At 43.6% G+C, this 10,000-nt stretch overlaps 1 protein-coding gene across 18 annotated transcripts in view; it reads left to right on the top strand.

Annotated features, from left to right (window-relative positions):
- The window catches only part of tcf7l2 (transcription factor 7 like 2), a 91,472-nt gene that overhangs the window by 39,012 nt on the left and 42,460 nt on the right, over positions 1–10,000 (top strand). For 10 of the 18 annotated variants that reach the window (XM_087174782.1, XM_087174784.1, XM_087174780.1 and 7 more), the window contains exon 5: positions 152–211. The exons of the other annotated variants lie outside the window; for them this stretch is intronic. In XM_087174782.1, coding sequence (XP_087030908.1) covers positions 152–211 — 60 coding nt within the window. The remainder of the gene's footprint in view (positions 1–151; positions 212–10,000) is intronic. 18 annotated transcript variants of the gene reach the window in all.

Raw genomic sequence — 10,000 nt, 5'->3', positions numbered from 1 at the left:
TGGGATTGTGTGCAGATGTGCATGTTTGTGTGTGTGTGTGTGTGTGTGTGTGTGTGTGTGTGTATGTGTGTGTATGTATGAGAGAGAGTGGAGGAGAGATGGAGAGCTGATATAATTGTGTGACTTGGGAACGTCCATCTTTGCCTTTCAGGGGCCCTTCTGCTGGGAATTCCCCGGACAGTCAGATCTGAGCCTTCACCAATTTCATTTGGTGAGAGACCTTTGAATTCCAAAAATATCTTGTTGGATTTTTTTGGTTGATTCCACACACAAATTAACAACTGATAATTGATGATTTAAAAGCAAAAAATAATGAATGAAAAACCTAAATCTCTGGTGATGATGAATGATAATCATGCTGTGTTGCGCTTTGTGCTAATTCAGTGCTGCTGCTTTGATGCTGATGTGCTTTTTAATGTCTAAAATGCCAGTTCCCCGTGATTGGATATTTGTGTGGGAGGCCTCATACATTTGACCAATGTGCTTACTTACATTTTTTTTTTTTCAACACTAAACAAAGACTGTCCAGCTTTCACGAGGGAGTCGAGTTGTCTTCTCGTCCAGATTCGTTTTTTGGCTTTTAACTCATTTCTGTGTTTTAAGATCTCTGTTTGCCTTCTGTGTTTGTCCTCAGCCGAACGGGTCTCGGTTTCTGGATCGCTCCGGTTTAATTACAACATCCTTTTTCAGCTTCGGGAGTAGTTGTCACAAAGACGTGGATGTATTTGGTTTGAATAAGCTGAGAATCCACCAGCAGGAGATGGGAGTCTTTCAGTTTTGTTTGTATTTCTTTTGCGCAGCTGTTTTGAAGACTTCTCTCTATTAACAGCATCTGGATGTAAGAGCGGAGAGATAGATGGGGCAATAACACACAGTTTATGTCCCTCGGTTGAAGATTCAGATTAAATACTTCATGTCCCCCTCTAATTCGAAATAGTGTCACAGGCCAGAATCCTCTATAAATCAGTCCCTCGAATACTAGCTGTAATTTAAAGAAACTGGAGCCCAAAGGTAAAATTTATCTTGATTTTTTTTTTTTTACTGCAGAGCTAACATGCTGAGGACATCAGTAAGCCTTGTTTTGGTTTGCTTCAGTTAGGCTCTGTGAAGCTAGAAAGAGGCTGGCATTATGAAGCCCAAAGGGGAACTTATTAATCTCCTCTGAGGCGACCATGGCTCTGTGGATTGCCTACTTGAATTGTTTGACTAATCAATTGCTTGTTGATTTTGCACACTCTGCAGGGCCTTTGTTGTCGGTAAATAACATGAGTCCTTCAAAAAAAAAAAGGAAAAAGAAAGAAGGTAAACCATGCTTGATTGTGCAAACAGCTATTAATATGATGGTGGAGTCTACAAGGATTTAAAACAAAAAAAAAAAAGGAAGAAGCAAAAAAAACAAAAAACATTCCTCTCCCCATGTCAACATGCTGCCTCCCTCCCCTCCCTCTCTTATACAAGCGCCTTTGCTAGAACTTGTTTGACAAGGTCTGGCAGGATCACTGTTGGGTGTGCCTGTCTGTCTCTCTGTGTGTATGTGTGTTTGTGTCTTACAAACACACCTTTGTCTACTCCAGTGCATATGTAGTATCCATGCATCTAAGGTGTGACCTGAGTTTTAGATGACAGGTAGTCGGAGCCAGGTCACTTCAGGTTAGATAACTTTTTTTTTTTTGTGTGTGTGTGTGTGTGTGTGTGTTTGCATACAATGAGGTGAACCCATTTAACCCAGAGATCGGACTCGCAGGCGCGCGTGGAGCCAATACTGAGCAGGAGGATCAAAAAAAAAAAAAAAAGACACTCAGCAGGCTTTAGAGAGATGTGGTAATCATGATTTGGTCATAGTTCATTTGCACAAAGAGCCAGGATCAAGGTTCAGAAATGATATTGATAAATAATCTAATTTATGATGAACCACTCCTGACAGACTGACAGTCGAGTGCACTCATCTTTGACTAATTTCCCCAGATAGCGTGATCCCCGGCTCCGTTCTGCGGCCGGCCTCAAGAGCGACAACAGACTCAGCAGCTCCCTGCGCTACTGTATTAACACTGGAGGCCGTTTCACAGAGAAACTTGTTTTGACAGAACTCCAGGTGTCTTATTGTTGGGGCTGGCATGGTTCAACAGATTTACCAATTAGCACTGGGCCGAGGGCACGGGAAGGGTGGGAGTGGAGAGGGAGGCAAGAAACGAAACAGGGAGGGGGAGGGGGGGTCTGTGACCATACGGAGGCAGGCTGGAGTAAGGCGATCCGTGACCTCATTTTTTTTTTTTTTTCCCAGCAGCAGCATGGAAGGGTTTGAGGTCTGAGCTGAGCCACAAAGAGGAGGGGAACTACGTGGAAACAGAAGAAGGGGGCAGAAAGGAAGGGGGGGGGGGGATTGAGAGGGAATAGGGAAACAGTGTTAATACATGACAACTTTTCTTTTTCAACCTTAGTTCAGCTTGTTTTTCAACAGTAGGTTCCTACTGGATGAAGCACAGGTTTGATAAACTGTGGTATTTTTCTTATAGATAAACCCCTGACACTTAATTCTGCTGTTATGCGTTGCTAACACACATCCGTCTGCAAGAGCGCTGATTTGTTTTTGCTGCAAGTCCCTTTTGGCTTGCTGTTCTCACTCTGGTACGAGGCAGAATTGTGTGGGATTAAACACAATGTTATTACTCTCACTAACCCTCTTTGTTATTCCTCAGAAATATCTGCTCCTTTTTCCAGGAAGTTTGGAAGTGAACTTTTGAGAACAGGGTGAAGTGATTTGGTAAATATCCCAGGGGGTGGCCCGCAGAATGCAGAGCAGTTTTTGGCTCTTGAGTGTTATGACACCGGCACATGTGTTGTAGCATGCATGTACCATGGGTACATGAAATCACTGGCCTTTCAGCTGAAAGATTGAGCTGATACTTTACAACTATAGGGTGTGTGTGCACTGTTGTGCTTCTTACAAACCAACAGCCTTTCTGGAGGTACAACATTTCTTTTTGACTTTCTAGAGGAGCATGCATTTTTTGTAGGTATTTGAGCCAACCAATCACAACAAAGAAAAGTCAGGCTTTCTCTATATGTAGGAAGCTGTCAGTTTCCTACAACAACAACCAGACCTAAAGTGTGGAAAGTGGCAGAGGTGGCGGAGGGGTAGCAGTTTGTCAAATGTTTTGTGCATGGGATATCCCGTTTGAGTCACTGTTTAAAAGTTTGAATTGCTGCTAACCAGATCATTGTTAGCGGTTAAACAGCTTTCCCGCTAACTGGAGCTGGCGACGACGGTTTCCTTCTGCTCTGCAACCTCGGCGTAGTGGCGCATGTACGGGTTCTCCGCCTGAGCGGAACAAGTTAAAGAAAAGTTTGTGTTCTCCAGGAGAACTCTAGTACACTGACTGGCCGTAATAAGGCCTTTTAAGAATACACAGTGTTCGTGTGAGCTAGAAAGCTTCAGTCAGTCTTCGTGAACGGTCCAAATACTTTTTTTATTATCACTGAGCAGGACTGAATTCATTAGCACCGGGGAAGGTTTGGTGCTCAGATGCTTTGACGCTTGAAGCCGTTCAGGATTTCCTGTTTCAAAATATTTAAACCGTGTACCAGCGCCGGTAGCTATACCTTGCGGGATACCAGGGAAGTACTAAGATAAATGAAGAAGCTATTGCAGCGTCCTTCACTGTAATCTCCAGATCCAGATCATCTCTGGCTCAGCATTGAGCGATCCCACTATTGCTCGGGCGACTGTCTGTTGTATACATGAAGTATGAACAAGCAGCTTGTGATAGAGAGTGATAGAGACAGCTTTCTGGAAGGGGGAGAGGAGTAGAGTGGGGAAAGATTGGGGGGGTGGCGGTATGAAGGCCGGCCAAATTCCCCAAAGAACAATTTACAGTTATGGATGAACACACTGTCACAGTCAAATTTGAACTCTGTGGATGTGTGTGTGTGTGTGTGTGTGTGTGTGTTGAGGAAGGCGGAATGCTGAGTGATTCCAGAGAGCACTTAAGCTGCCTCGAATTCATTTTTCTGCTCCCACCCACTTCATAACAGGAGAGGGGCTTCTCTTTTAGAGTTTGCAGGGGTAAACACCGGGTATCTGCTTTCTTAGTCATTTAGCATCGTCCTATGTCACCTTCCTCATATATTCTAAACAGTGTTTTGAGATTTGTCGGGCCAGCCTGAACGAAACTAACCCCCCAATTTATTTGATTTCGTTCCTCTCGGCAGTTCCAATGAAGACCTATCTGAACTTTTCTCGGATTTGTTTGGCTCTGGTTTTTGATGTGCGTGTTGTTATTTATTTATTTTTTTTCTCCTCTGTCTTCTCCGTCTGTGTAGTCGACGGTGTCTGAATGCCAGGCCCTGCTTTTGTCTCGGCCCGGGGAAGGAATTTGATGTGAGACTTATTTTCCTACCCAGTCAGTTTCTTTGAGCATTTTTCCCCCGCTCCAGTTTTTTTGTTTTGTTTTTTGTTTTTTCTAATAGTCTTGGAAGTTTGGGACACTTCTTTGAGGCAGGTGACGTTGCGATTTGACTCTCTCTTGCATAGCTGTGCAGGTGTGCACATGCTTTTGTATTTATTTATCCAGCCTTTCAAAAAAAAAAAAAAAAAAAAAAATCTTGTCTAACTGAATGGCCTGCTAAAGCGTCACTGATATCTGTCATGTCATAGGAGGAGGGAAGTGTGATGGGGTGAAAAGGAGACCTGGATTCCATGAGATTAAGAAGGATCATCATACGAGAGGTTTCGGATGAAGGGGGGAATGGCTCAATCTTGACGGTATATGGGCTGTTTTTCATGGAAGAGAAGTCTAAAGTAATGTGTCAGAGCACTTTTTCTCATCAGCGAGATGTGCTATAGACGCTCGGCATTGGCCAGACTTTGCCTTCGGAAGATGCAGAGAATTGCATGCTGGGAAAAGAATAAACAAGCCTGTCACCAAAGTTGGGAAGAATCCTTAGTGCAGCGTTACTGTCAAAAAGCAGCTTCCATTTCATTCATTATTAACATTACCTAAACGCATTATTTGTGTATTTATTCATTCATTTGTCTTGTTAACATCCTCCTGGAGTAAGATAAACAGCGCGGCCAGACTGGCTGTGTGACAGTTTGGTGTGAGATTTGAATAAAAAGCCCGGCAGCGTGATTGGAGCGAGACAGGAGGGGATTCGATGGACACCAGACTTCCTCTCCAGGCTCATTAAGGGACAGCGAGGCAATGATGTCGAATCGGCGCGCACTTTACCGGCCTGCCTTTTTCTTTGAACAGCGTCGCCCTCTTATCTGCAACATGCTCTGTTCCTCCATAACAAGACGCTTCCACTCCCGTGCACGCACACGCTCTGTCTGTCTCCCTTTCTCGTGCACAAACATTCTGCCTACATACACACTCCTCATACTTATTTAGTTTGTGTAGACAGAAAACTCTTAAGTATGTGGCTTGTCCACAGAATTTTGGCAGCTTTTGTTGTATTTTCTCCTACGCTATCGAAAAAGCCTGGTACTTGTTTTTTTTTTTTTTGTTCTTTTTTTTCTGCACAGACATCACAAATGGATATTTTAATTGGAACTTTTGGCACTGTCTCCATCTTGTGTTGGAATGGCAGACAAGTGAGTGGCTGGCGAGGCCGGGGCCGGGCTGATTGGTGTGTAGCGAGGCGTGCCTAAATCAACTGGCAGCATGAATAGCTTGCTTGATTCTCACTGGCATTCACTGGAATCCATGACATTTTTTTTTTTTAAACAAGATTCTTTCTTTGGAAAACGTCTGGGATAACCAACAGGGGAGAGAGAATACCTCCTGCTTCCTTGACTTCCCTTTCGTTTTGTTGGTGCAATTTGCCCGCCTTTATGCCAACTCACTTTTTGGTGCTTTTGTAATGTCAGAATGAAATAACTAACCCATGTTGTTGCTGTACTCCAGCCACATTCATGCACTTTACAACTTCATATATAGGTTTTGAAATCTTAATGTGCTTATGATAATGGAATTAATCGCATTACCATCGAGAATTATCATTGCACTCTTGATTTAGAATAGATCTATTTTACATTCAGCCAACTCAGAGCAGGCCTGTTTGGGTTAGTGAATAACAAAACGGAAAGGAATCGGCCTTGAAGATAATATAAAATATTTGCTTCTTGAAGTGACATTCAGTCTGCAGACTCTGTGGTGGAGTGGGTCAAGACATTGTTATGCACCATTGTGTTTGGATGCCTGTTGCAAGGGTTTATAAAGAAAGGGTCTTTGTGCACCTTTACATTCTGAATCAACAAATGTGTTTAACTGTGATGTGATGGAGGCAGGTATATGCCCAACATGATACATTGTATTCTGTTTTACTTGTGAAGCCCCTTCATTGTCCGACCACAAAGAAAAAGATTCATACAAACTGTGCTAATTTTTTTTTTTCTCATCCAAACGTCTCCTGCAATAAGTCTGTCAGTAATTCCACTCCTCGACTTAAACAATGGCAAAACATTCTTGAGATATTACTTACAACTCCAAACTTTGCATAGAGGTACAACTTAATAGATTATTCATACATCTACCTTTTGGAATTTTGAGGAAATATCCATTTCCAGAATTCAGGGAATTGAAAGTGAATAGATCACCAACCCCAAATGACATGTTGGGCTGGACCGCTTCGAGGGAAAAGCTCTCTTTGGCTCCACTGCAGCGACTAATGCAAACCACATGTTTGAGCTGCGCATCTGCATAAGTACACACCTGTTTAAACTGTGGACAGTCTTTTTTTTTTTTTACCTCAAACAGTAAATTCAGGCACACTCACGCCAGCGGCAGAGCGGCTGCAGAGCTGGGTCAGGTTGGAGTCATTGTAATCCTCCTTGACATAATGGAGTCCTTGTGTTTGGCTGTGTGTGTGTGTGTGTGTGTGTGTGTGTGTGTGTGTGTGTGAGAGAGAGTGAGTGTGAGGAGGAAGAAGAGAGAGAATGGGAGAAAGATATGGTGTACGTCCAGGTGGGGTTGTGTGATCTGTATACTCTGTGAATGCAAATAAGTGTTTTTGTGTGTGTGTGTGTGTCTGTGGTAGTGGGGCCTTTCTCTCCGGGCTGGTAGTCAGTGCTGTGTAATTACCTGGCTGTCTGCCACTGAGCCCCACTGGAGCTGAGACAGAAGTGGAGCTGTGTCTTACACAACGTAACGCAGCACACCATCTGAACCTCTGGCCCACAGTTTGTTCAGCTTGGGGTCTGGACACGACTCGGGACCTCTGGAGATGCAGGCGAGATCGTGGACGACTTCTAAAGACTTGCATATAAAAATTAATACATTTACAACTATTTTCTTTTTAGAACGAGGAAAAAAAAAAAGGCTTGTGTAACCGCACACTCAGGTTTACAGATGAGCTTATGGACTGAAAATAATGATTATGTTGATGTCAGAAAATGTCTTTCACATGTTCCCATAATCCAATGTGGAGTCAAAAACCCAAAGCTAATTTAATAACTTTAAATATGATTCAATATATTTCATTTGATCATATAAACTGGAAAAGCAGCAGATTCTTGCAATAGAGATGGAAAACATGGAGAAAAAAAAGTTTGCTTGGTTTTTGCATGGTAAATCACATAAATAATCAACGGATTATTAAAATTGTTGATTGATTTTAGGTTGCCTAATTGATTTACGGGCAAATGATTTTTGGACTGAAGTAAATACAGGGCAACAGGCCAGGAAAGGTTGTGAAACTACTGCTACAGGGTAGAAAGCCCTTAACTGACAGACACAGACGGAAACGGAGCCCGCCAATCAGAAGCCAGGAGAAGCCACAAGACAGATTTATAGCGCTGGCATAAAGAACATCGCTGAACTGGCATGTGACTTGTTATTGCTTCACCAGTCACCGGGGAACTGATATGTGCTCTAATACTGAGGTGCACCCCCTACCTGTAAAGGCCAGGGTCCTGTAGGTGCACAGGCGTAGTGCATAGTGCGGTGTCAGCCTGCCTCTCCCGCCATTTTAATTATTTTATCTCCTCAGTCTTGATTTGAGCAAAAAGGGGAGACCTCGGCAGAACCTGGCACATCAAAGGCTACCTCCCCGAGTCTTACAAGTTGCCTGTCTCTTTGGAGGAACCCAGGCTTCGGAGAGCCAGAGAAGGGGATTGGAGCCGCGGTGTGGATTCCCGGCTGTAATGAGTTTGATGGGCTAATTGTAGCCCCCAGTGGACACAGGCACACATCACAGAGGGACGGCAGAGCGGGGAGCAGAAGCTGTGGATGAGGAGCTGCAGTGGCTGAGAAATACTCCTGCTAGCTCTTCCCCTCCATCCCTGGATCTCTGCACATGGCTCTCTCTCGCCTTTTGATTTCAGTATCCTATCTTTTGCGTATGTGGATATTATTCCCGACATGTATCATTCTTTTTTTTTTCTTTTTTTTTTTCTCCACTGTTCACTCATTCATTTCTGTTGCACATGCACACGTTTTCTTTTCCTTAGCTCTGTAAAACTGGCTACTCCCTCGAGGAGTCCTGCCCATCTTTGTTTTCTCACAAGCCTGCAGTTTTTATTTTTTATTTTTTTATTACTGTGTTTTTCTGAGCTGGAGCTGGAGGCCTAATCTGACGACTTTGACATCCTCCATCGGAAATGACACTTTTTCCAGGCGATCGCGCACATTAATGATGGCTGGCCTTGACAGGAATGCATGTTGGTCACCACATTTAATAAGCGCTCTGACCGCACAGAATCAGAGGCTGAAACCACAACACAATGCACAACAAAGAAAATGTAATGCACAGACAAAACACGCGCAATCCTTGTGCCTTACTACCAACAACATTAGCAACTGGCTCGACTGTGGTGGTGATCAAAAAGGCTCTCTGCAGCTTTGAACAGTTCTCTTTTTTTCCCCTATCTGCATCAAAAAGAAATCGATAGCCGAAACTTTTGAGTGCATGTATCAGTTTTTCCTCCCATTGCACACCCAGAGCACCCCACACACCCCCACCGCTAGTTTGGCAGTTGTACATTATGCCACAAGAGTAAAACTCAGTTAAAAGCAGAAAGGCACAAGGAGATGACACCGGCAAGGAAGCGGCTCGTGTTGGGTAGGGCCCTAGGCTGGGAGAAAATCAATGGGAGGGAACACTTCCATACACGGAAATGGCACAATGGGAGGGAGGGGAGGGAGTAAAGATTTTTTTTATTTATTTATTTTTATTTTTTTTACTGAAAAATGATGCATTTGTTTTACCCAGGGAGCGAAAAAGCAAAGACGAGGAGGGAGAGGAAAAAAAAAAAAAAACACTCTTCTGAACATCTTTTGAAAAAAAGCTAGTTCTTTGGTGAGGTTGAGTTGTGTGGTTAAGGTTTGTTTTATCCAACTGTGCGGAAGCGTGTGTAGCTGTCTTTCAGGTCTCTTTTTAGTTGAGGCGCAGAAAGACTACTCATGGCATGTTCAAGGGCACTCAGTGGACACGGATGCCCTGCAGGAGGCGGAATTATGAATACAACATGAGTAAACAGACACCTACATATACTATTAAAATAGTACGCTTAGTACTTGGCAAGAGACCATTCTAAGTAGTAATTTGAGCCGGTCCGTAGCAGTTCAACCTCACTCTTCTGAGGGTCATTGATAAAGACTTGTGAAAAATCAGCTCTAATTTGCCTGATAGTGGAATGATTTGCACATTGGCAGTAATGTATTCCTGTGTGCATTCCTCCAATACAACCCTTTTAGTATTCAGCTTAGTGATAAAGGATTTTTTTTTTTTTTTTTTTACACAACAGCTGTGAACAAAGAATACAATAGCACACAAACTCGAAACACAATTCCAAGCCTGAGCCTTGAATGGCATTCAGACTTCACTGTGACTGAGCGTACCCATTCAGTGGGAGTACGCGGCGGTTGAAGAGATGGTATCAAGTTGCCTGCAGATGGAGGTCAGTGTGACTGGCACAGTTGGCACCTTGGCACAGCAGCAGTGTGCTGCAGCACTCAGCTCCGCAAAGGATGCGTCGACTGAAGAGGGGATGGGGTGGGGG

Source organism: Seriola lalandi, unplaced genomic scaffold (genome assembly GCF_002814215.2).
Source record: "Seriola lalandi dorsalis isolate HSWRI2012SDOR001 ecotype SW California unplaced genomic scaffold, Sedor1 jcf7180002054383, whole genome shotgun sequence".
NCBI classification, from domain to species: domain Eukaryota; kingdom Metazoa; phylum Chordata; class Actinopteri; order Carangiformes; family Carangidae; genus Seriola; species Seriola lalandi.
Note: the sequence above shows the minus strand (reverse complement) of the source record. Positions and strands in the feature narration are given on the sequence as shown.